The sequence below is a fragment of the Dipodomys spectabilis genome, unplaced genomic scaffold, assembly GCF_019054845.1.
Source record: "Dipodomys spectabilis isolate Male_0828 unplaced genomic scaffold, ASM1905484v1 ptg000163l, whole genome shotgun sequence".
Lineage (NCBI taxonomy): Eukaryota > Metazoa > Chordata > Mammalia > Rodentia > Heteromyidae > Dipodomys > Dipodomys spectabilis.
The window spans coordinates 15,953,882-15,981,260 of NW_024870840.1; the positions used below are offsets into that span (position 1 = coordinate 15,953,882).

Sequence of the window (27,379 nt, forward strand, 5' to 3'; positions counted from 1 at the left end):
TTAATTATGTTACTTACTAGAAACGTGCCCAGGTTTGGGTGATAAGTGATTGTTACCTTATCCCTGGATCTTCTACTCTTCCAAGTCTCTCTAAGGTTTAACTGTGCCAAGTACAGCTTATTTTATTCTCAGAGCTACTAGCCATTGAAGAAAATCTAGACTCCTTCACCCAGCACAAAAGCGAGATATGGGCATGTGTGCCCATCTGTGGCATGTCAGAGTCACCAGGAGAATTTGAATTAACCCCTAAGTAAGGGTGTACAGTTGCTTTCAGGCTGTTTGTCCACCGTTGGAATGCATTATAATTCTTCCTGCCTTAGGGACTTTGCAAAATATGCTGTTCCTTCTGCCAGAAACACCGATCCCCTTGGTTCATACCGCTTTCCTGCTCTTTACCTGGTTCATACCTTCTTTTCTTTTTCAACATCAACTTAATGTTACTTTAAGAAGGTTCTCAACTCTCCCAGATTAAATCAGCCTTCCCTTTAGCTTCTCTCCAGGGGCAATCCCGGTAATTACCTCTAGTTGTGTGATTATTTATAACCAAGTCCTGACTCCTTCATGCAACAGAAGATGCTGTGTCTGTGGAGGCTGTGTCTCTACTGCGTAGCCAGCTCTGAGCTCGTGACACTTTATAAATAATCGATAAGTGACTAGTAGAATGAATGAAGGTAAATTCCCTACTCAGTCACCCTGGCTGAGCCAGGCCAGTTTGAATGACTTGTTCAATGCCCTCCAATGGTTTCTTAGTGGTCTTGGAATAACTGAAGTTCTTAGGATGGCCACCAAGTCCCCACACACTTGGGCCCTTCCTGACTCCCTGACCTGTCTCCTGTTCCTTTCAGCTCCTCCACGTCCCCCCTCCGCACGCCTCCCCCCCTCCCCCATCACGCTGGCCTCCTGGCTCCTCCTTACTCTCTCTCCCAGCTGGCTCCTTCTTCAGGCCTTTGCACACCAATCTTCCTACTTCAGAGAAGTTTTCTGTGTCCCTTCCCCAAGCTAACACAGCACCCCCATCTCCATCCTGTTCTGTCTGGAGTTTCTTCATAACACTCACGCTTTCTGAAGTCATCTCACCTAGTTCTTTGGTCAGTTACCACCCAAAAAATGTCATCTCCCCCTAAGCAGCGATCTTATTTGGTTGTGTTCACCACTAGCTTCTTGAGCCTGGCTAACAGTAGGCACTAAATCAATGTTTGGTGAGGGAGGCATGACATAAAATCAGGGACGCTGTGGAGCCAACCCCTTTGGCAGGGCCCCTTCCTGGAACCCAGTGGCACCTGGGGCAGGGCTTTTGATGTTGCCATGGCAACCCCCTGACCTGAGAGGCCTCTGGAGAAGTCCGAGCTGCTGCCTCCTGAGACCCAGTCTCCCAGCCTCCTGTGGTCCTGTGTGTTTTCACCAGCAGGAAGCTCAAGGGAGATTGGAAAAGGGCTGGGAGAGAATGATCAAGAGGAAAGCAGGACCTGGCATAAGAGGTGACAGGAGACAGGGCCCCAAGGGAGGGGGGGAGGGCGGGGAATCGGGGAGTGGCTGGCTGGTTCCATTGGTAATGATCCACTGGTAAGGCCCCAGGGGAGGGACTAGGGCCAAGCCCTCCTTAGTAGCTACTAGTGCAGTGTGTCAACTCTTTATGTAGTGTTTCTTACAGCTGTTAAGTTCCTAAAATAGGCTGAGTACAGCACTCTGAAAGACTGTTGATATAAAGAGCATGAAGAATGCCTGCTATTAAAAACCCAGGGACACGTGATGTCAGGTTCTCTTTAGATATAGCGTAAGACCTCCTTGTTCTCAGCGGCTCCTCAGAAATAAGACTCTTGCCTCGGACTCCCCCAGTGCTGCAAACCTCAGCTCCCTGCTGCCTGGGAGGCTTTCCTGGCCTGGCTCCCCCCCACCCCTCCAATTCCTCCTGAGGTCATGGGTCATATGAACTCTTCACCTTTCCCAGAACCCACCAGGCCTTTCGCAGCACTGGAGCTGTGTGTGTGACAGCAGCCATTTTGTTAGGCATGCCTTGCCTTCCTCCTTGGAGTCCTTCAAGGAGCAGAGGAAATGCCACCTGCTCTGTGAAGCAGCAGGACAGAGCTGGGAACTATCTTCCCTAGGCCCCCCACAGCACCATGGTTAATGCCTGACACTCTTGATTCTTAGTTTCTGAGGGAAGCAGCGTACAAGACAGCATGGCAGCGCTACAGTCAGGCAGGCCTGACCTGACTCGGCCACCTCTCTGGCTGAGTGGCTTTGCATGCTTCTCCAAGTCTAAAGTCTTGCTTTTGTTGGTCTGCATACAGACGAAGTCTGTGGAGCAAAATAAGCAGCATAGAGAGGATGCTTTGTCACCATTCCATGTCTGTCCCCTTCTGTCAGCAGCGAGTTTCTGGTAGATGGAGGTGGGGCTCCAAGTACACGAAGTGCTCTACTTGGGTTGTTTTAGTTTGCCTTTGGAGCAATCTGGAAGGTTAGGATTTAAGAAGGTTCAGGAACCTGCTAGTGATTGACCAGGCTGGAGTTGGAAATCTGTTTGTTCTAACACCAAACTCCACATTCTTTCAAGCCTGTCTCTGTCTTCATTTTTTTCAAATCTTGCACTGATTGTATTTGCCCTTGATTTCCCATCATCAGCCACATGGTACTTTAGCAGGTCAAAGGTGAAACTAGGACAAGGTAGGGGGCTTTTGCCTTGTGTTTCTCTTTCTCTGAGTCATTGAAGGCCTTCTTCCCTCACTAGACTCCTTCTGCTCAAATTCTTTCTTCTCTGCGGCCTTTCTGGTAGAGGATCTACTTTCTGCCATTCTCTGTTAATTCCTTCTACTTTACTTTCCGCTATATTCTGGGCTCTTGGGAAAGAGATATTGAACAAAGGTGATAAGGTTGTAAAAACTTACCTAAAAGGGTGGGGAAAATAAATGATAGAAAATACACAAACAAGGTATCTTTACATACTGTGACTCAAATTCAACAGAGACCCTCTGCTGGAACATATTACCTTCTTGTTGAATAGTTTTCTGTTAGAACAGCCCACCAATTCTTTGCAAAGTGAGTGAATAGACGGGTAGTATAAGAGAGCCCTTTTAACCTGTTCTGCAAAACTTTAAAGGGCTGTTTGGCTTGTGAGAGTCATTTTCGTTGGCTCTCTCTGACCTTGGATGACCTTGAACTTGCCATGTCCCTGATGTGGCCGTCTCTCCAGGTTCTTTGCTGCTGTCAAGAGACAGATTTCCTTAAAAAACTGGAGCCCATATGTGACTCCCAACCTTATTATAAACTGAGAAAATCATTGGAAATTGGTTTCCAAGTCTTCAAAGTTGAGAAGCCTAAAAGCTCTGCCTTCAAAAAGTGCTGGTGAAACTTCTTATGAAGTGAAAAATCCAGAGACATTATCTGTACCCTCCTTCCTGCCCACCATCCCAGGAGAATCAGGTGAAGGGCTGATTCACAGCCCAGGAGCCTAGACTCACAGATGTTGGCAAAGCCTTCTGGGCCCTTAGCACAAGTTTAGTCTTTCTAAAAGATTAGGTGATTTTTGCAGATGTAGAATGAGGCATACGGGAACAGGAAATAATCCAAGTGTGAACTGAATACTGCTTCTCCTGGGTCCCACACAGTCTCCAGAATGCTGTCGCTTTCACAGCAATAATCACAGCCTGCCTTGCTTTAGAATTTCTGCTTTAAGCTTGTTTCCCTATCTATACATACAGATATTAAAATACACCTCACAAAATTATTCTGAAATGTTGGACCACCTAGGTGACAATGCCTTGAGTATCTGCCATACAATAGGAACTTAATACTGTTTTTGGAAAAAAACAAGCTAATGCATTCACAATATGTATTATGCACAGTGTCTCTGAGATCAGGCACAGGTCTAGCAATGGAGTTTAATCTGGGTCGTGATGATTCGCACCTAGTTAACCTGCAGGAGGATCACAAAGTCAAGGCCCACCTGGGCTAGCTAGTAAGATCCTGCCTCAAAAACAACCAAACCCAAATAACAACAAAAAGATGCAGGACAGAAATAAAAGGCCCTGCCTTCGAGAGCTCAGGAAATAATGCCAGCCTTGCTCCAGATGGCAAGCCGAGGAGAGAAGCCAGTCTTCTGTGAGGATCTATGTTTTTCTGTGGGCACTGGGGTCATGACTTACATTTGGGTGCTTGTTCATAGTTTTTCCATCTCCAGCTTCTCTTTAGCACAGCCTCTTGTATCTAGAAAGCACCTCACAGATGCTTGTTAAAATTTGCTTCTTTATTCGGAAAACTGCCTTTTTTTTTTTGTCAGTCATAGGGCCTGAACTCTGGGCCTGGGCACTGCCCTCAGCTCTTCAGCTCAAGGCTAGAGCTCTACCAATTGAGCCACAATGCCACTTCGGCCTTTTCTGCTTATGTGGTGCTGAGGAGTTGAACCCAGGGTCTCATGCATGCAAGGCAAGCACTCTACCACTGAGCCACCTTCCCAGCCTGGAAAATTGCCTTTATATGTTGGTACTTTCTCTTACCTTTTACAGTGATGTACACAGATGTGTTCCTCAACATCACATGCATCACTACAGTGACTTTTACTGAGGCCAGGCTATGGGAAATATTTATAGCAAGTACTAAGGGGGAACCAAAGGGAAGAACTCAATGGGCTCCAATCCTAAAATGTTTAAGTTCTAAACTGAAGAGCTTTCGATGTATGACAATGATGATGAAATATGCAAATGAACTGAGAAGAAAATAATCATCTGTAGGTAGAGTTTTCACAGTAGTTCAGGCAGTGATTGACGGTGCAAGGTTAGCAGTGGGTTCTGGGGACCAAATGATTCATAGGAGAAGGAGAGATCCTAGTTCATGACTGGGACAAGAGTGGGGTCATGACCTGAATTTAAATGCTGGTCCTGCTCTAGATGTGTGATTTGGGGCACATCACTCAAGCTCTCAGAGCCTTAGTGTTCTTTCCAAAACGGGTCAATTAATAGCACCTACCTCTATGTGGTTGGCATGAGGAGCCAGAACATGACATAGGTGATGTATGTGTACAATACCTTGCTCATAAGAAAGATTCATCCGGGGCTGGGAAGGTGGCTCAGTGGTAGAGCGCTTGCCTTGCATGCATGAGGCCCTGAGTTCGATTCCTCAGCACCACATAAGCAAAAAGAAAAAAGCCAGAAGTGGCACTGTGGCTCAAGTGGTGGAGCGCTAGCCTTGAGCTGAAGAGCTGAGGGACAGCGCTCAGGCCCAGAGTTCTGGCCCCATGGTCAAAAAAAGAAAGAAAGAAAGAAAGATTCATCCTTCTTACGGCCTTTATTATATGAACTCACATAATATGTAAATAAGATAGAGGAACAAAGCTCTATCTGAAATTCAATAGATAATGTCGTTCTGGTGGAGGAATTCTTGCCTTCTACAAGACTAACATCCATGGTTACAAACAGTTTGTAAAACATACAAAGTGTACTTGACCCCCTCCCAAAAGAGGACTTCCAGGCATCTGGAGCAACCTGACCTAGGAGACACAGGCTGTGGGGGTCCCTGCTGAGGACTCCAGGAAGGAAGAGGCAGATGTCACGTGTCTGAAGATTCAGGGAATGTGGCCTGATTGGGTATCGAAGTCTGTCCAGGTTCAGTCATGCCTGGCACTGTTCTGGACCCTCACAGTCCATCCTGGGAGTCAGATGTGCACATAAACACTGGAAGACATCCAGAAGCTGGTGAATTGGGTCCCAAAGATGTGGGAGAGATTTCTTCTGGGAAACACCGAACCAAGTGGGGCACTTGGATCTGAAAATAGAAACATGATGGTCTTTTTTTTTTTTTTGTCAGTTGTGAGTCTTGAACTCTAGGCCTAAGTGCTATGCCTCAGCTCTTCAGCTTAAGGTGAGCATTCTACCACTTGAGCCACAGCACCACATCTGGTTTTTGGGTGGTTTATAGGAGATAAGAGTTTCACTGCCTTCCCTGACAGGGCTGGCTTTGAACCGTGATCCTCAGATCTCAGCCTCCTGAGTAGCTCAGATTACAGGCAGGCATGAGCCACTGGCGCCCGGTTATGGTCATCTTTCTTATCTGCCATATACCAGTCAGACCAAATTAACTTTTGGTTGGCCTTGGAACAGCGGTGGGCTACAAGCATAGGCCTGAGGATCTGAGAGGCCTACGTAGGGGTCAAGAGTCAAGAGAGAGAGTTCCTTGATGAGACGACTTCCATTTTTTCTCAGGGTATTTCCCACCACCTTCCCGCTTGAGGCCTTTTGCTTTTGTCTCTCTCCAGTGTTGGGATGGGGCAGTAGTCAGGACAGGTTCAGCCATCAAGAAAGGCCTTACTTACATGAACTCTTTGTGGATGGTGCTGTATTCTCATGACTTCACCTGACACAGAGACCAGCTCCTCACTGAAATATTATCATGAGGTCTTCATTCATTGGGCATTCGCATCAAAAGAACAGTCTTTCTAAGGACTTTAAGGCCAGGAAGCCTGACTGTGGCATAGGTATTTGCATGAAAGGGAGTGAATGTTTCCATTAATTTCTTGGTCTCATAAATATGTGTGTGTGTGTGTGTGTGTGTGTGTGTGTGTGTGTGTGTGTGTGTGTGTGTGTGTGTGTGTATAGTCATCTACAAATGAGAGTAGCCAGGTGTTTGCCTATTGGTGCTGTCCACCATCCACCATGGTTGATTCCAAGGAATGTTCTGGGATAGGAAGGTGTGAGAACATCTTGAGTGGAGACCTTCTGGAAAGTTCTAGAAAGGATGCTAGAGCTTTGTAATCAGATGTACTTTTGATGTAATAAGCTGACAAATGGCCACTCTACACATTTCATCTTCAAAAATATCTCAGACTGCTTGTGTGTGTGTTGTGCATTTGAAATCTGGAAGGCATGGCATTTCAATGTTTTCAACTGCTCTGTTCCTCAATGCTTCCTTGGAAACACCAAGATTCCCTTAGCCTTTAAACAAGCCTATCCTTGTTCCTCCCCTTGGGTATTTCCCCCAACTTATTTACAGTTTGGGAAGCAGTTTTTTAAAAGAACAGTTTGTTGAAACATGAAATATGACACAAAAGGGGAATCTCATATTTCTCCTGCTGTTCCTTTTGGCTTTGTTCCTTTCTACATAACAAATTTGGCTTCTTATTAAAGTTTGCCCACTAAGGTGTTAACTGGTCATCTTTTCCTCAGCTCTTTGGATTATAAGAAGTCATAGTCTTCAATCCTTCAAAGCCTCAGTTACTTTCTAGGAAAAATAGAGGCTAAAATCCTTGTTTCTGAGAGTAGTTGGGCAAACCCAGATGAGGAACCATATGGAAAGAGCTTGGCATGTAAAGATAAGAATGTGTTTAATGAATGTCAGCTCACATATTAGAAAGAAAATCTGGTGGTACAGGCTTGCTTCCCAGATTCTTAGGAAGCAGAGAGATAGAAGGATCATAAATTCTAGGTTGGGAACCTGGGCTACATTGTAAAACTATCTCAAAAAGCAAAAATAAAACAACAAGAAAAATGAAAACTAAAGCAACAGGAAGAATGCCCTATTCAACACCTGAAGGCTATATATAAATCTAGTCAGTCCTTCCATAATACTATGTAATGGACTAACGTGATACAGAGCCAGCTGAGTAAGCAAACCAAATGAGAATAAGAAGCCCCTGAGTTCAAGTCCTAGTAGCAGCACAAACAAACAAACAGGAACAAAATACCTAAAAATTCATGTCAGCGTCAGTGACGTATGCAAAGGAGCTGAATAGCACAATAGCACAGTTCTGCATGTTAAACGATTAGATGTACAAATACAGGACCTATGGTGCTTCACCTTGGCAAAGACCTGCAGGCTGCTTTTGGATCAGGATGTTAGGAGGGTTGCACCTTGCGAGTTGGTATGAAATGGGAGAGGTGGGTTACTGGTCTGGCATGACTCAGGCTGTGACCTGAAGTAGCTGGCAGATATTTGAGATGGGACAGGTTCCTAGGGGGCTGGGGTCAGCTTGGTGCTGTTTTCTACATTTGTCTGATATTCCTTACAGAGGAAATGGAGCATAAAAAAACACAAACTTTGCACTCTGCCCAAATTGCCCATGAATACATTCCTTACATCCGAATACCTAGGTGTCAATTGTACTGAGTATTTAATGTTTGAATGATTCTGTGGCAGAATGAGGTTAGACTTGCTTCATCTGAGTCAAGATTACTCCAGCTTCCTATCAGAAGGAATAATGGATGGTAGTCCTACACCCTAATCCTACCAAACTGATTCTAAGGAAGTTGGCTCAGGGGTAGCATGCTTGCCTCACATGCATGAGGCCCTGGGTTCGATTCCTCAGCACCACATAAGCAAAAAGAAAAAAGCCGGAAGTGGCACTGTGGCTCAAGTGGTAGAGCTCTAGCTTTGAGCTGAAGAGCTGAGGGACAGTGCCCAGGCCCAGAGTTCTGGCCCCACGACTGACCAAAAAAAAAAAAAAAAAAGACAAAGAATTTCTTTGAATCTATCTGTAAAGGCTGCTTGAGGGGAGGCCTTGGTTCCTGTAAATTACATGGAAGCTACAGATAGAAGATTTCCTATCATACTGGTCATAAGTACCTCCTAGTCAATGCCCAGGTGGTAAGAGTTTGATGCTTGTCAGATACTGCCTTCTGGGGACCTATGTCCTGAATGGGAAACTCCAACCAAACCCTTACTCACTAAGCCCCTTATGGTGACCATCGTAAGCTCCAACACCTGGATGGATTCCTGAAGTTGGTCCTAGGATATAGGAGATTGGGGCCTTAGTCTTGGGCCTTGACCCTCTGAGTATACTCAACATTCAAATCATAAATCCCCCCACCTATGGGTCCTCCTGTGCCTATCACTCATCCCTATGAGAGAGGACAGTCCCCATTCTCCCCACTTAGTGGGACCCCACTAAGGGAACCATAGTGGATTTGAGACATCATAGAAATTGCTGGAAATGGGAAGACTAATGCTTGGGTGCACGGGTTAAATATGCTGACCACACATTGAATGATTGTTATGCTCTAGGGAGGCTGAAGACTCAAGCCTCCTGGGATGTGCTCAGACCCCATGTGCATGGAGTGAATGCTGTCTCTCTATCAGCAGACCTGGCCTGGGGAAATTCATCTTGTAATACCCTGTCGTTGTTGTTTCAACAGTTAGCAGTCTAAAACAATTCCTCTCCCGCCACAAAATGAAACTGCCCAGCTCCTTTCTCCGGAGGCCAATTATATCTCTTGCCTCTCTAGGTGGGGTGAAGCAATGGGCATTTCTGGAAGACTTGTCCAGAGGCAGTGAAGAACAATTCTTCAGGGGTACAAACAGTAAATCTGCACTAATCATAGCCAGGGCAGATGTCTGTTGGATCTGTGGAGGACTGTTGCTGGAGATCTTACCAGCCAACTTGAGTGGAACCTGTGTTTGGTTCAATTGGCCATCCCTTTTACCCTGCATTTCATTGACCTGACAAGTCTCAAATGAACACCCTCCACCATTAGGAGAGACCTCATCTCTGCTCAGTTATTTGACTCTCATTTACATAGATACTATCGGGATCCCCTGAAGAGTTCCCAAGGAGTGAGTTTGAAGCCAGAAGTCAGATGAAAATGGGTTTTGAATCCATTTTATTCTGGTGTTCCACTGTAAATAAAAATGTAGGTCGGGGGCTGGGAAGGTGGCTCAGTGGTAAAGCGCTTGCCTTGCATGCCTGAGGCCCTGAGGCCCTGGGTTCGATTCCTCAGCACCACATAAGAAAAAAGCCGGAAGTGGCGCTGTGTCTCAAGTGGTAGAGCACTAGTCTTGAGCTGAAGAGCTGAGGGACAGCGCCCAGGCCCAGAGTTCAGGCCCAACGACCGGACCAAAAAAAAAAAAAAATGTAGGTCGGATTAATTAGATGTATTATGTCCATCAGAGGTTTGTTAAGTATACCAGAGACATCATCAAGGAAATAGCAGAGCAACTAATGCTCTAGTAGTAGAATGGCATGGGAAAATAGATTAGCTGTAGATATGATGTTAACTAAAAAAGGAAGGTGTTTATGTGGTATCCCCAATAATACCTCCCCGGATATCACTATGACAAAGGACTTACTGGCCACTCAAACAAATGAGTTAATTGAAAAGTCAGGGAACAGATGACCCATTTGCTAGCTCGATGGAACAATGGTTTGGAAAATGGAAAGGAATCATGGTATTTATATCTATTTAGTAATTGTTTTCAAGTAATGACTGATTGGATGTCATATTATTCCTTGCATTAAAAGTCTTGTTGAGAGACTGAAACTGCCCTTGCCAACCAACACCTGTTTTTTATCAAAATCATATCCTACTGAATACTGCTGGATGGGAAAGTCATTTGAGAAATACTGAGCTGATTTAAAGAAAAGAATATAAAATAAAGAGGGAGAGAATTGTTGGAGTTAGAATCTTTTCTGTCCAAGTGGCTACTGCCATTTTAAGGACAGACACTAATCTTACTACTTTCTGTGCTACTTAAAGTTAAGCCACATCCTTTGTTTTCTTAACAAGTTCCTATTTGGGCCAGGTGTCCTGGTTTTAGTTGCTTGCCTAAACTTTTAACCCCTTTCAAACTCCTTTCAAATCATGCAAGATTATGAACCTATGTTCTAACCAATTGGGATCAGGGATAGTAATGGTTAGGGATATAAAACTTGGGCAGATTGCCCACCTAATGTGCGTACTTACTTTGCTTCCTGTTAGTTGCATGTCCTGTAGAAGTAAAATCTTGCCTCACTGAATTCCTTTTGAGTAGGTGTCCTCATTCTCACACAGTAGTCCAAAATCCATCCCAAATTTCCAACAGTGAGTAGTGGGTAGTCTGGAAAGCTCTTAAACCTCTGTGTGTGTGTGTGTGTGTGTGTGTGTGCTCATGTGTGTGAATGTGGGCGTGTGTGTGTGTGCACTTGTGACCATATTGTGGCTTGAACTCAGGGCTTGAGTGCTGAACCTTAACTTTTTTGCTCAAGGCTGGTATTCCACTACTTGAACCAAGAGCTCCACTTCTGGTTTTTTGGTAGCTAGAGATAAGAGTCTCACGGACTTTCCTGCAAGGTTGGTTTTAACTTGGGGTCCTTATATCATATCCTCTCAAGTGGATGAGCAACTTGCACCCAGCACCCAGCACCCAGAAACTTTGGATTAAAAAAATGTTACACAACTATGTTAGTGCTTTTGATTTTACAACCAGTATGGTGTCCAGTCTCTTAGAAGAGTCCCTTTTAGGAGTCATCACTGGACAGAGAGAGGTGACTGCCAGATTTCCTGTCCTTCTCCACTTCTACTAGATTCCCCAAGGTTTTTAATTGTTCAGTTTTCTTTTCTTTTGTTTTCACCAGAAGACAAGGGTCTACACGTTTCCCAGTCCTCAGTAATAATTCCATTGATCACTATTTGTTTTTCAAATTACTTCTCAGAGTTGGTAGAATTTGACCAAGAAATGACTCAGTTGAGGCCAGATGACCATGTGGCCTCCAAACTACACAGCAAAAAAAAAAAAAAAAAAAAGCAAGAGCTTCATGTATGGTCCAATTCCAGTCTGGGCCAAGGTCCCAGGGACACAAATGGGGTTCCTGACTCCCCATAAACATGGCACCTCTGTGATTCCTTTGTGTTTTTTTGTTTTGTTTTAGAGAGCTGGATTGAAAGATGTCTCAATGAAAGTGAAAACAAACGCTATTCCAGCCACACATCTCTGGGGAATGTTTCTAATGATGAAAGTAAGTGCTGGGAACTCCTTCCTGACATCCCTGAGGGGAGGGTGGTACTGTTGGATTGCTAGGCTGGGCCTGGCTACCTGAAACCAGACCCTCTCCAACCATTCACGGAACACTCCGGACACTCCCTATAACCTTGTGCAAAGGAAATAGAATCCAGTCACGTGGGCATGGAAATGGAGGTTACCACCAAAACTTGCTGCTGACAGACTCAACCTGCTGGGGGTCTGCCAGGCTGTGTCCTACAAGCTGGAACAGAGAGGTTCTAGTTGGGCAAGTGAGCTCCTAGTGGGAAAGAACCATTCTCCATGTTCACCGTTGATGTAAGGTCATGGATGTTCTTGCTATGGAAAGGTCAATATGTCTTCTTTGGAGTAGAGATGGGAATCTCTGTGAATGGTCCCTGTGCTGTGAGCAGCTGGGGCTTCCGAGTGCCAAGTACATGGGGGCAGAAGATTGCTTGGACTAGTGTTTGTGTCTTAAGCACTAGAAAAAAGGAACTAGAGTTTTCTTATTACAAATATCATTTCTAACAGGTCAGAAGCATCTTTCCCTTTAGTTGGTAAAGTATATCGCTTCCTCCAATTACTAGCCTGGGACTTTCCTTCCACAAGTCCCTAGGATGTTTGCTAAACAGGGACAGCTTTCTTCTGGCACTGTCAGCCAGTCCTCCATGTTCTGCTGCTGCCTTTTATAAAATTGAGACAAACTGAACACACACACACACACACACACACACACACACACAATATTTTCAGGCTTTTTGTGTCTGGTCAATAACTACTGTCCTGACTTTTAATATTATAGTGGTTTTGTCTGTTTTTGAAATTTGTAAGGAATAATAGATGCTATATTCTTTGTGTGTGTGTGGGGGGGGGTGCATGCACACACACATACATATGCACATGTTGGTTCTAGGGCTCAAACTTAGGGTCTGGACCCTGTCTCTGAGCTTGTTTGCTCAAAGCTGATGCTCTATCACTCGAGTCACAGCTCAACTTACAGCTTTTTGGTGAGAAATTAGAGATGAGTCTCACAGCCTTTCCTGCCTGGGCTGGCTTTGAACCATAAGTCTCAGATCTCAGTCTCCTGAGTAGCTAGGATAACAGGCAGGAGCCACCAGCTATATGTGGCTTTTCCCCTCCCACAAGGTAACATCTTTGTAATTCATCCTTGCTGTTATACATGGTCATAGTCCTTGTTCTGTGCTGTATGGTATTTTAATGTATGACTACATACAATTTACATATCTATTTAAGTATTAATGGCTGTTTAAGATGTTTCAATTTTTTTGTGTGTCAGTCGTGGGGCTTGAACTCTGGGCCTGGGTGCTGTCCCTCAGCTTTTCAGCTCAAGGCTAGCACTCTACCATTTGAGCCACAGCTCCATTTCAGGTTTTCTGAGTGGTTTATTGGAGACTTTCCTGCCCGGGCTGGCTTTGAACAGCGATCCTCAGATCTCAGTCTCCTGAGTAGCTAGGATGATAGGCATGAGTCACTGGCACCCAGCTGTTTCAAATTTTTGAACATTCTGGTTTTTGTTTTGTTTATTGCAGTAAAATATACATAATATAAAAATTTACAATTTTACCATTTTTTAATATATTCCCTGACATTAAGTCCATTTGCCTTGTTATTTGCCCATTATCACTCTCCATCTCTGAAACTGTTTTCATCTTTGATAAACTGAAACTCTGCATGGATTAAATCACCATTCGCTTTCTCCAGTCCCCAACAGCTATGGTTCTGTGTTCTGCCTCTGTAACTTTGACTGCTCTAAGGAATAAGTGAATTACTACTTATGGGAATAAGGAGACTCCTATAGGATTTGTCTTTCTGTGACTGGCTTGTTGACTTCAAGTTGACCCATCTTATATTGTAGCAAGAGTCAGAATGTCTTTGCTTTACAGTTTTTGGATGAAAATGTATTGTATGGATATGTCACATTTTCTTTATCCATTCATTTTTTGATTAACACCGGATTATTTCTTCCCTTTGGTCATTGTGTATACTACTACAAGCTGCAAGCATTTGTTTAAATCCTGCCTTTCAGTTCTTCTTGGATTCTACCCACCGACTAGACCATATATACATTATATATATATATATATATTCATTCAATATTTCATTTATTGAGAAATGGTAAATCTGTATACCTACTAGCAACACAAAGAAGTTCCAGTTTCTCCATATCCTGCTCATCATTTGCTGTGTTCTGTTTTTTGTTTGTTTTATAAGTTATCTCAAAGAGTATGATGTGGTATCTCATTGTGTGTTTGATTTGATGATGAGTTTATTAGGTGTCTTTTATTGACCCTTCATTTGTCTTCTTTGGAAAAATGTCCTTTGCTAAATTTTTATCAGGTAGTTTGTTGTTGTTCTTGTTGAGTTGTAAGGTTTCTTTGTGTACTCTGGATGTCAACTTAGTATTGATGTATGACTTACATTTCATGGGCTACTTTTTCACTCTGTTACGTATGTATTTTAATGTGGTTTTTAATGTTAATGCAGTTCTACATCAAACTCTTCACTTCAGATTTATGTATGTTATATTCAGGAAGAAACACTTCTGTTTGTTGCCTCTGATTTTTCCAACATATACTTTAATCCAAGTCATTCTATATTACTGTTCTTACTATTTCTTAATCTCCTTCTCATTCCTTTTTTCAGCAGTTTAATTGTACTGTTTTCATACACATATAATGTTCCCCCATAACAAGTACCCTTGTTACCATCTCTTCTCCTTTCCCCACCTGAGGGCTCTCCCCAATCATCCATCTCCCTTTTATAATCATGTTGCATTATTATTGTTTTTAGGTTTAGATTGTTGAACATGATGATCTCCGGTTCTATCCATTTTACTGTAAAAGGATACAATTTCATCTTTTATAGTTGAATCATATACCATTTTCTTTGTCATTGGCTGTTGGCCACCCAGGCTGGTTCCATAGCTTGGTAATATAAATAGTGCTGCCACAGACATGGCTGTACAGGTGTGTCTCTTGTATGTTTACATTTCTTCAGCTATCTGCCCAAGGATAGGTAGCAGGATAGTATGGTAGCTAGCTATAGTTTTAGTTTCTTGAGAAAAGACTATACTACTTTTCCATAATGGCCGGGCTACTTTCCACTCCCACCATCAGTGTATAAAAGTTTCATTTCCCTTACGTCCTCACCAGCATTTGTTGTTGTTGGTTGTCTTGATGGTTCCATTCTGACTGAGATGGAACCTCAATGGGGTTCTGATTTGCATTTCCATCATGGCTGATGATGTTCAGCACTTCTTCCTTAACTATTAGTCATTGGTACTCCTGAGAATTGTCTGTTTCATTTATTAATTGGATTATTTGTTCTTTTGGTGTTAGAGCTGTGTGCTTGTGTGTGTGTATTCTAGGTCTTATGCTGTTTAATGAATAGCTTTAAAGACTTTCTCCTACTCTAGGAGTTAGTTCATTCTAGGGATTGTTTCCTTTGCTTATGTACTCTTTGATTGTATTATCCTTTGTTATCTTTTATTGTATTCCTTTGTAGATAATAAATTAGGAGTAACTGTTTATGTCTCCTTACCTATTTTCCCTAAGATTCAAAGTTTCTAGTCTCACATTAAGATCGGATCCATTTTTGGTTGATTTTTTTTTTTTTTGAGGGGAGGTCAGTCATAGGGCTTGATCTCAGGGCCTGGGTGCTGTTCATGAGCTCTTTTGCTCAAGGCTAGTACTCTACCACTTGAGTTACAGCTCCGCTCCCAGTTTTCTGGTGGTTCGTTGAAGATAAGAGTCTCATGGACATTTCTGCCCTGGAACTTTGAGCCTCAGATCTCAGCCTCCTAAGTCAATGGTAGTATAGGCATGAGCCATTAGCACCCAGCTCGGGTGATTTTTATACAAGGTAAGATATAGAATCTAGTCTCAGTCTTCTATATGTGGACATCCAATTTTCCCAACACTATTTGTTGGAGAGGCTGTCTTTACTCCAACATACGTTTTTGGCTCCTTTTTCAAATATCGGATAACTATAGCTATGTGGGCTTGTTTCCAGATCTTCTGTGATGGTCTGTTGGTCTTTGTGTCTATGTTTGTGACAGTTCCAAGCTATTCTTGTTACTATGGCTCTCTAGTATAATTTGAAGTCTTGTATTGTGATATCTCCATCACTGTTCTTTCAATCAAGATTGTTCAGCTACTCAAGGTATTTTGTGGTTCCATATGAATTTACGTGTTGTTTTCTATTGCTGTGAAGAGTCACATTAGGATTTTGATTGGTATTGTATTGACTATATAGGTTGCTTTTAGTATACAGCAATGTTCACAATATTATTTCTAACAATTCATGAATATAGAGGTTTTTACATTTTCTAGTGTCTGCTTCAATATTTTTCTTCAGGGATTAATAGTTTGTTTTTTTTTTATCATAGGGGTCTTTCCCACCCTTAGTTAGGTTTATTCCTAGACATTTTTTTTTTGGGTCCAGTCGTGGGGCCTGAACTCTGGGCCTGGGCACTGTCCCTCAGCTCTTCAGCTCAAGGCTAGCGCTCTACCACTTGAGCCATAATGCCACTTCCGGCTTTTTCTGCTTATGTGGTGCTGAGGAATCAAACCCAGGGCCTCATGCATGCAAGGCAAGCACTCTACCACTGAGCCACCTTCCCAGCCCCCTAGACATTTTTTTGCAGCTATTGTGAATGGAACTATTTTCTTGATTTCTTTCTTAGCCATTGTTGGTACTCAGAAAAGCTCTCAAGCTTTATAATTATATATAAAAATATAATTTTTATATATAAAAATTATATATATGCACAATTTTTCTATTTTTGCAGTACTGGGCCTGAACTTAGGGCAAGGAAAGAGCTCTACCACCAACCTTTACCCCTGGCCCCAAGGTTTGCTTTCATTCTAACTTTAAAAAAATCCAATCTGACAATTAGCCCTTTGATTGGATCACTGACATTAATAGCAAAAGAAGTGAAGTGACTTTCTAAGATTACACAGATATCAGTGTCAATGCTCAATTTAGAACATGGGCTGCCTGTCTGCTACCTGGTATAGAAGAATAAAGAAGAGTCAGTTTACATATTGTGTTTATTTTCAAAACCTAAATGCTGTGTCTTAAAACACAGGTTGCCCAGCTCTAAAAGCTAAGTGTGGCCAGACTTAGAGAATATATGAGAAAGAAAATAGTCATCTCTAATCCCATTGTTTAGACACAAGGTATTACTAAGACTTTGCCACACTAAGTATGGATGCTGGCATATAGCGCCAGGAAAGCTGGCTAGACATGGAGAGTCTTGGGTCCATCCGAGACATACTGAAACACTTTCTGCATTTTAACTAGACTTCTGGATCGTTAGCTAGTCATACACGTTCAAGTCTGGGAGAAATCGCGAGGTTGGAACATGACCAGGGAAGGCATCTCAGAAAAGGTAGCATTTGCCTCAAGGAGTCCCCACACCACCATGATAAAGTGGTAGCAGGCAGAAAGCCAGGAGAAGCCAGTTTTTGAGTTGGATGCGTTTTTCAGAGAGCCTTGAGCACAAAGGCTGAAGAGTCGAGGGAAACAGGCCTGGCAATGTGAGTTTGGCCCCATGGATGAGGGTCTTGAGTTCCACACGGGGTTTAGAACTTGATGACTTGTCACAGAAGGAGCTGGCTGGAAGTGTGACAACTTAGAGGAGGGTCTTTAGAAGGGCAATGTGGGGGTTCAGGGCTCCAGGAGGGCACTTCTGAGGCTTCATCCAAGTCTGAGTGATGTGGTTGCAGATGTTAGAGGGAGGAAATCAGAGGGCCAAAGAATAGAGATTTGGAGGATTCTTCATGATTCCTGTTTCCTTCCTTTGGAAGTCAGAGAATGTCAGACCTAGGTTAGTGGGCCCTGGTCCTCTAGGCATCAAATCATCATTTTCCTAATATCGAAATCAAATGATTAATCCCAGCCTCTATTCTCTCTCCTAGATAGGCACCTGCATGTTCCCTTTCTCTCCAGGCGTGGTAGGAGTGCAGTGCGCATGCTTGCATGTTTGTGGATATGTGGGTGGGGCTCTACATTAGGCCCGGTACTACTCCCTGCTTTGCCATCTGGCCTTATTCTGAATGTCCCTTTCTCTCTCCCCTCCACCACTGCCCCACCCCCCCACCCCTGGCCTCTCCCCTCCTGACTGTGGTCCACTGTCCAGGATGGAGGATATTCATAGCACAGTAAAGTTTGAACTCCATAGCATAAGGGCACAGAAAACCTAAAGTCACCATGGGTCACAATGTAACTTGACCCACTGCGATCGTGTTAAAATAGCATCCCGTTTCAGGATTCTACAAGTGGAAGTTTCCCATCTTTCAGCCATTCATTTAGCCTGTCTGAGCACATTATCTGGTTGAGAGTCTTGTAACTTTATAAAAAGGGTTCCAGAGAAGAAGAAATGCAGGTAAGCTTTATTTGAATATTCTTTACAGGGAGGAAAAAGGACCAAAAGAGTAACTGGGCCTTATCTACTGGGGAGAAGAAAAGAAGGAAGGAGTTGAGGAAGCTTGAGTTGGAGCCGTGCTCCTTGCCAGTGGCATCTGGGGAAGCTGCTGGCTTTGAACCATGATCCTCAGATCTCAGCCTCCTGAGTAGCTAGGATGATAGTTGTGAGCCACCAGCCCCCGGCCTTTTCTTTTATTTAACTTGCTTTTATTCTATTAATTTGTTTTTGTGATGTTTGCGATGGAACTTGGGCCATGCACACTAAGCAGTGATCTTCCTCTACCACCCTCCCATTTTTTTTTGTGGGTAGTATTGGGGTTTTGAACTCAGTCTTCCTAAGCAGGCACTCTACCACCAGACCTACTCGACTGGTTCCTTCCAACATTGGTTTATTTTTTAGATAAGATCCCGCTTTATTCCCCAGCCAGTGTGGACTGTGATCATCCTGTTCTTGCTTCCCTTTGTCCCTAGCTCCTAAACAGGTGCTTTATGCTTTACTAGATGAAGCATCGATAGTCTTTATCTGGGCCTGCTGTAGGCCTAGCTCTGGCTAACGTCTGGGTACAAGGTATGATTTATGACATATCATAGGCTCCTTTGGTCCTCTCCACTGCTTCTATTCTGTCATCAGGGCTGCCCACTCATCCCTGAGGTCTCTTTTCTCTTGGCCTCTCCAGCTCAATTTCTCCTTCCCTGGCTGCTGAAGAATGAAGTGCTCCCTCGTTTGTGCTCTGAGTCCTTGCCAGAGCCTCTCTCTTCCTCTCTCAGTTACGGTGGGGTTCATGGTTCCCTGGGAGGAAGGCACAACATGAACCATCTCACCAGTATGAAATACAGGAAGACTGGCATGCAGAAGGCACTCAGGAGTTGTTTATGAAGCTTGTGGATATTAGAGAAACGAGTCAGTTTTAAAGCTGAACTAGACGATGGGGATTTACCATTTGCTTTCCATTTGGGGCTTCCCTTTACCACTTAACCAGTAGAAGTCACTTTTCCTTTATATGCCTCTCCCCAGTATGATTGTGTAGTTTGCTCAGATTTGAATGTACAATGCATTCATATGTTTCCGTGTGTGTGTGTGTGTGTGTGTGTGTGTGTGTGTGTGCGCGCGCGTGTGTGAGAACTGGTGTTTGAACTCAGGACCACGTGCTTTTTCCAATTAAGGCTAGTACTCTACCACTAGAGCCACTTCCAGCTTTATGGTGTTTAACTGGAGTTAAGAGTCTCTCAGATTTGTCTGCCTGGGCTGCCTTTGAACCTTGATCCTCCGATCTCTGCCTCCAGAAGAGCTGGGATTGCAGGCACACGCCAACAGTGCCTGGCTACATTCATATGTTTCAAAACTCAACATGCTTGAAAAAAGAACTCACTGAGAAGTCTTAGGCCCCAGCTTCCTTCTCCCATTCTTTGTCCCACTCCAACTTCTCAATACCAAAGACTCCTATTGTTTTATTATATATTGTTCCAGAATGTCCTTATGCCAGTGAAAATACAAATGTGCCAAGCACAGTGGCTCAAGTCTATTATCCTGGCTACTTAGGCAGAGATTGATGATTGAGGTTTGACATCAGCCCAGGCCAAAACAGTGAGAGAGAGAGAGAGAGAGAGAGAGAGAGAGAGAGAGAGAGAAAGTTCCTGAAACTACCAGTCTCTACCAATGGCTGTGCACAGTGGGCTTGTCATTTCCGGTGACACAGGAATGCACAAGTAAGGGGAAATCACAGCTGAGGTTGGCCTTGGCATACATACCTTGAAAATAACCAACATCAAAGGGGGTTAGAGAGTATTTGACCAACAAGTACAAGGCCCCAAGTTCAAACCCCAGTACTTCCAAACAACAAAAAGGAAATAAAGTGTTCTCTTTTACCATTTTCTTTTCTTTTTTATTTTATTTTATTTTTTTGTGAAAATACCATACAGAGGGGTTTCAATTACATGGGCAAGGTAATGAGTACATTTCTTATCAAGCATTGTTGCCTCCTCCTTTGTTTCCCCTTCCCATCCCTTCCCATCTACATCCCCCATCGCCCCCCCCCCCATTTTACCATTTTCTTACACACACAAGAATACACACACACAAAATAGTACATGACACACATCATGCTGTGACTTGCTTCTTTGACTTAATTATCAACCCAGGAGTGTTGCATGTCAGTAAGAATATATACAGCATCCACATTTTTATTTGTCTTAAGCTAATTTTATATTGGTTTAGTATTAATTGTCACAATCAATTGACTACCTGGGCCTTTGAAAAACGTCTGCTGTTATAGCCCATCTGCCACCAATAGCTCTGCAGGTACATCAGTCCATTTGCATCTAGAGGCAGCTGGAGGACCAGTTTTCAGACATGAGGCGGCTGGATAAAGGACATTTGGGGTCTCAGTAGAATCCATCAAATGACCCCCCCTATGTGGAGATCAAAGTTGTATGGTTGAGGTTGAGATTTTTGCCAATCTGATGTGGCAGGTGGAATCTTAGTGTAGTTCTCTTTTCTTTGATTAAGACGGATGGGTTTCCTGCCTTTCAGGAGCATCTGTATCCCCCTCCCCCATCATCTGTCATGTGTTTTGTCCACTTCTCCTCTGGGTTCTTGGCCTGTGTCCTCCTGGTTTTTTGGGTGCTTCATCTCTGGTGGATAAGTAAGATGGCTGTCTGTAGCCCGATTAGTTTTCCCAAGCAAGTCACTAAAATGTTCATGTAGTCAGATTTTATCAACATTTTCTTTTTAAGGTCTTTGAGTTTTTTAAATCAAAGTGAGGTCTTTCCCATGGGGGAGATTATGAAGGAATTCACTCAGAGGAGGGGAGGGGAGCAGGTGTGCCTGGCCCCCTTAAAGCAATGCTGGCAACAGTACAGTTTTGTTTGGGACTTAGCCCTGTTCCCACGGGGAGAAAGACTGACTGCCAACGGCTAGTGCCCACTGCCAAAGGCCTGGGTGGCAGATACCCTAAGCATCAGCTGGTTCTCTTAGCAGGGGTGGGGATAGAGGTGGATAGAGGAAATAAAGCCTTTGGCAGCTCTCTGTTCCCAACAGGTGAGGTCTGGCCAGGTGCAGTCATGTCAGTGTAATGAAAGGAAATAGAATTAGAACTTTGAAGTGAAACTCAACACTCACATGCACTTGAACCTTTCCTGGGATTTGGAAAGACATAATTAATTTTTAGAAACATTCTCAGTCCATATGAAACTCTGCCAAACTGGCTCAAGGCAGGAAATATTCAAGAATAGATCTCCAAATATGGTGAATTCAATCAGCATAGAGGTTGAAACATTAGGAAGAAATGATTAGGCAGGTGACAGGTTCTCTAGAATCTTCAGTCCATTACTATAGGATGGAGAGAGAGAGAGAGAGAGAGAGGGACACAGAGAGAGACAGAGAGAGAGAGGGACACAGAGAGAGATAGAGAGAGAGAGACAGAGAGAGACAGAGACAGGGACAGAGAGACAGAGAGGCAGAGAGACAGAGAGACACAAAGAGAGACTCAGAAATGTTGAGCCTGAGGTTTTGACTTCCAGTATACTGGGTTCTTGCCTTTACCCCCCACTGTATGGCCTTGGGCAAATTGTTTTACTTCTCTAGGCCTTAGTTTTTTTCTCTGTACAAGGGGACATAGTCATAATTAGCCCTGATATTGATGAGCACCACACATCAACTGTATTTGATGTTTCACATGAGTTAAATCTTTCTAGGGCAGCTGTGACATGTAAAGCTCAGCACAGTGAGCACTGATGAGCTTTCAATAAATCTCCCCTGTGCACCTCTGTGCTGTGATCCTATATGCTGAGAACAGATGGGAAGGCTCAGCATTAGTATTAAGGCTTGAACTCAGAGCGTGGATGCTGTCCTTTAGCTTTATCACTCAAGGCTGGCTCTCTACTACTTGAACTACTGCTCCACTTTTTTTTGGTAGTTGAGGGCCACAGACTTTCCTACCTGGGCTGGCTTTGAACCACAGTTCTCAGATCAGCCTCCTGAGTAGCTAGGATTACTGGCACCTGGCTAGGGATTGTTATCCTTATGGTGAAATCTGCATATCAAAACTTAGCAGCCAAAGTGATGGCATTGGAGGGGTTACCTGGGGAGGAGTCATGATGATGGAGCCCTTCTGGACAGAACTGATGCCTTTATAAAAGTTTGGTTGTCTTACACATTCTGTCATGGAGAGTCCAATGTGAACAGACAGCTGTCTGTCTATGAGTGAGAAACAGAGTCTTCACCAGACAGGGAAGATGCCAGAGCCTTGATTTTGGACTCCTCAATCTCTGGGAATATATTTCTAGTATTTTGCAAACAGCCATTCCATCTATGGCATTTTCTTATCACAACCTGAACACCCCATGAACAGTGACTACACCCTGAGGTGAGGAGCAACCTGGGGGCTGTGGGAACCCAGAGTGATCCCCCCATGCTGATTCAGGGCTGACCAGGCCTGGCCCCTGGGCCATTACAGGGATCTGGGTGACAGTGGTCACAGTGTAGAGGAACACTGCTATAGTATGTACCTTGTAACCAGGGTTACAGCAACTAATTCTTACAACAACCCTTTGTGACCAAGACTAATGTACCCCTATTTTGCACTTGGGAAAAGTGAGGACCAGAAGTTTGTTCTAGGTCAGGCAGCTAGTCATTGATAGCACTAGGATCTGAGCCTGGAAACTTGGCCCCCAAAGTCTGGGAAGACAGATGTAGACACTAGAACACTAGGACACATCACTAGGAATTGGGGCCTGAGACTGCAGTGTGTTAAGTGTCATAGCCACAAAGGGGTGCAGGAGGAGAGACACAGGGCAGCAGGCAGCACCCCAGAGGGGGCTTTCCAAGCAGATGCCAGTTCTCTGGCTTTGGCAGGACCAGCAGGTGGACATTGGAAGGTGATGGTTTCCTGTATGCTGTGGATGAATCAGGAATCCTGCTGGCTGCACACTGAACTTTACAAGATGAATCTCATTTGGCTTGAGGTGTTTCTACCCATTAAAATGGAAAGGCATTTGGCAGGACCATTCCTGTCAGGTCTTTAAGTGCCTATATCAGCCATAACTCTATGCCACTACTTAAAACGAGCTCTCCGGCTCCATTTTCATCAATGGCTCCTGCTTCTCCCTCAGATCCCAAACTAGGCTCACATTCCACCTTTGGTGTTGTTAGAGCATCCTGAACCTGCCGCCCATGACTTGTACCTTCTTTGCTAATAATTGAAACGCAGGATAGCAGAGGTTGTGTCTGCTTTTTCTCAGCCACTAGCACCTGGTTTAGAGCTGTAATACAGAAGACATTCAATGGCTATTTGATGAGTGAGGACTTAGAGTCATCATTAGTAGTCCTAGGAGGGACCTGTTTCCCCCTTTGAGAAATGGAGGCAGGAAATGCAGATCCTTGGTGTAAAGTCACCATGATCCAGAGGGCCAAAGGAGCTCAAGAAGAAGCAAGGGTTCCTATTGGCTTCCAGAAGACCAGTTCTTGTCTAAATATTATTAGTAGTCACTTTACTAAGTAAGATAATAATCAGTCTCCATTTACCTACTGCAAGACCTCATGCAAGTTATTCAGCTTTGCCAAAGCTATAAAAATATAGAAAACTTTTTTTTTCTTTTTTGTCAGTTGTGGGGCTTACAAGACCTGAGCACTGGCTCTGAGCTTTTGTGCTCAAAACTAGTACTCTACTACTTTAAGCTACAGTCCCACTTCTGGGTTTCTGGTGGTTAATTGGAGATGAGAGTCTCACAGACTTTCCTGCCTGGGCTGGCTTTGGACAATTGATCCTCAGATCTCAGCCTCCTGAGTACTAGGAACCCAGGTGCCACAGGTGCCCTGCTAGAAATTTTTTTTGTTTGTTTTGAGGTAGGATCTTGATATGTAGCTCCAACTGGTCTTGAACTCAAGATTCGCCTGCCTCTGTCTCCCAAGTGTTAGCATTATAGATGTCTCCCACCGTGGTCAACCTTTCTAAAATGCCCTGTACTATTGGGAAAAATTTAGAGACATCCATAGGAAGTGATTCACAGTACCTAGCTTGAGTACTTGATCAAAGAATGTTTGTGTTACCGCAGTAGTCTTGTGAAATTGTATTTTTAAAAATATATATGGTTGCATTTAATTCTCAGAAATATGCTGGCGACATAAGTTTCTTCTAGAGAAGAGCCCTCAGTTCTTTTCTTTTGTGGGTGAATCAAGTGGTTGCTCAAAGTTCCACACAGAGTTAGGAACAAAGCAAGACTTAAGCCCAGACTGGCAGTCTGTAAGCCTCTTCTCTTTCTGTCCTTCGGTATCTGAAAGAAGGTGCAGAGTATAGTCAGGAAAAGACATGACACAGTGGAAAAGACAGTCCTGGAAGAGGGGGAGACATGGATGGCATCTCAGAGCAAGGATTCCTCCTCTTGGAACATGCAGATGGATGCTCTGTGACCTTCAGTTCAGATACAGGAAAGCGTCATAAAGCTTCAAGAGTAATTCAATGATTAGCACCTCCCCTCGAGCTCTTCTTAACTTAGCTCAGTGCACCTTAAGGCCCTGAGCTGCAGCAACTTCGCTTCTTGGAAAGGTGACATGATTTTCCTGGTCTTTGTTTGTCTTCCTCTTGTCTTCTCCATTCTACCCCTGACTTTCACCCTATCACTCTGCCATCTGGTCACCATCTCTGGCTCATACAGAGACTCAGCGCATTTACCACTTCTTCCAGGAAGTCATCTCAGATTGCCTGGCTTTAGCATGCATGTTGAGTGGCCAGGCTCTTCTTTGCCTTCCCCTTCTTCTCAGCACTCTTTGTCTTTCTCTTTCTCCAACCAAACTCAAAGGCAAAAGTTTAATTTCTTGATCCTGCTGTCTAACTAGCACAAATCCAGTAAAGACATGCTGGACTAATTAATATGATTTCTTTATTTCTTCCTAAGGTGTTGGGGATGGAACCCAGGACCTACACCCATACTATGCAATTGCTCTGCCAACTGACCTACATCATCAGACCATATGTGACTTATAATTGCAGAGTATGACCTTGCTGCACATGAAGAAAAGTGAACTTAAGGAATTTGAGTGTTTAGCTTATTCATAGCCAGGTAATTGATATAAGAAGAAGTTAGGTCTTAGCTAGGTGCTGGTGGTTCATGCCTATAATTCTAGCTACTCAGGAAGCTGAGATCTAAGAATCATGGCTCAAAGCCAGTCTGGGCAAGAAAGTCCTTTAGACTCTTATCTCCAATAAACCACCAGAAAACCGGAAATGGCACTGTGGCTCAAGTGGTAGAGCACTCACCTTGGGCTGAAGAGCTGAGGAACAGCTCCCAGGCCCAGAGTTCAAGCCCCATGACCACCACCACCAACAACAAAAAAAAAAAAAAAAAAGAGGAGAAAAGAAAAGAAAAAAGAATTTAGGTCTTTGGGCATCTAGGCCAGGTTGACCAAAATACTGAAATTTAAAGGAGCAAGAATAAAATGCACCCCATACCTCAGCAAGTTTTAAGAGAAAAATGTTAATCACATGCCAGCAAAGGCTAGATAGAAGTATGTTATTTATGTACTTTTTATTTAAGTAAAAAGTACAGAGCCAGGAGTGGATGGCTCATGCTTATAATTCTAGCTACTCAGGAGGCTGACATCTGAGGATGGTGGTTCAGAGCCAGCCCAGGCAGGAGAGTTTATGTCACTCTTCTCTCTAATTTACCTGCAAAAAACTGGAAGTGGAGGTGTGGCTCAAGTGGTAGAGTGTTAGCCTTGAGCAAAAAGGCTCAGGGACAGGGCCTAGCCGCTGACTTCAAGCCCCAGGACCAATACACATGCACACATACAAAATATATAATTGATCAATGTTTGTTTTATTATTATTATATTAGTATAATTAGTGAAGTTTCTAGTGTTGGACTGAGATCAACCAAGTATTTTAGATGGTCTTTAATACAATTGCCAAATTGCTTATCTAAAATACCATACCCATCAACACTGTGTGGGAGCTATCTGAATGTCAATTTACCCTCTAGACACCAGCACTGAGAATTATCTGATTTAAGTTTGCTTTGCTTGCTATTTCTTTCTTTGTGGACAAGGGAGGTTAAATATTGTTCTCTGTGTTTAGTTGTCTTCATTCTTGTGAGATTCATGAGTTCATGCTCTTCAGTATGCTATCCTTACAGACAGACCATAGATGGCAGATTCAACTAGTTAAGTACCAGGGTCAGGCACTATGGTAGGCCCTGGAAGAAGGTGACACTTCATTAGAAGATATGGCTATGTATAGAAGTAACACCATGGTGGCTAGCTAGACTGGTTAACTGAGAAACAAGCAGTGAGTTGGAGAACAGAGAACAGAGCTGGGATCCACAGTACCTGACTTGACAAGTATTGGGGGAGAAGAAAAAGAGAGATGGCGTCATTATGTTCCTAAGCACAAAAGAATGAGACATAAATATTTAGAAGGGCGACAAAACAGCATGTTGTGTTCGTGAGGCATTTTGACATTTTGTCCCTGAGATCACTTGGTATTCATTTCTCTTAGAGAGTATCACTTAGTGAGAAGACCAATGGGAAGAGGTATATTTTTATTAGTTGAGGAAGTAGTAATGTCTCACAAGACAAAAACAAAAAACAGAGGCAGCCATTTAGGGGAGGGTTCATTAGGAGCAAATAGCACCTCTGAACTTCCAAGTCTTTCTTCATTTTCTGTCTTCCTCACTGTTGACTTTGTCTTTAGACTGCTCTCTTCCCAACAATTGTGTCCCCTTACAGCCAATGGGAGCCTCCAGAGTCTCTCAACTAACTATTCCACTGCAGCAGAGCCAAAACTTTCCATGGAAGCGATAGAGGGATTCTCCTTAAGTGTGGTTGGCCAACACTAGGTCTCTGCCCTACTTAATCCAGTCAGTAGCTTGATGACATAATATAATTACTGTGGGGGCTGGGAAGGTGGCTCAGTGGTAGAGCGCTTGCCTTGCATGCCTGAGGCCTTGGGTTCGATTCCTCAGCACCACATAAGCAAAAAGAAAAAAGCTGGAAGTGGCGCTGTGGCTCAAGTGGTAGAGCGCTAACCTTGAGCTGAAGAGCTGAGGGACAGTGCTCAGGCCTAGAGTTCAAGCCCCACGACCGGACCCCCCTCCAAAAAATAATAATAATTACTGTGATTGGCTTAAATCGAACCCCATGTACCCATCTCTCTGGGGCTGGAGAAGAAAGCACTTCTTGAACACAGGAAGTGTATTTTTTATTTTTATTTTTAAAAATTATCTTTAAGTAGTTGTACCA

At 43.6% G+C, this 27,379-nt stretch overlaps 1 protein-coding gene across 1 annotated transcript in view; it reads left to right on the forward strand.

The window, feature by feature from the left end:
* The window catches only part of Rfx4 (regulatory factor X4), a 142,135-nt gene that overhangs the window by 12,729 nt on the left and 102,027 nt on the right, over positions 1–27,379 (forward strand). Inside the window, exon 2 of the mRNA XM_042693237.1 lies at positions 11,609–11,695. Coding sequence (XP_042549171.1) covers positions 11,609–11,695 — 87 coding nt within the window. The remainder of the gene's footprint in view (positions 1–11,608; positions 11,696–27,379) is intronic.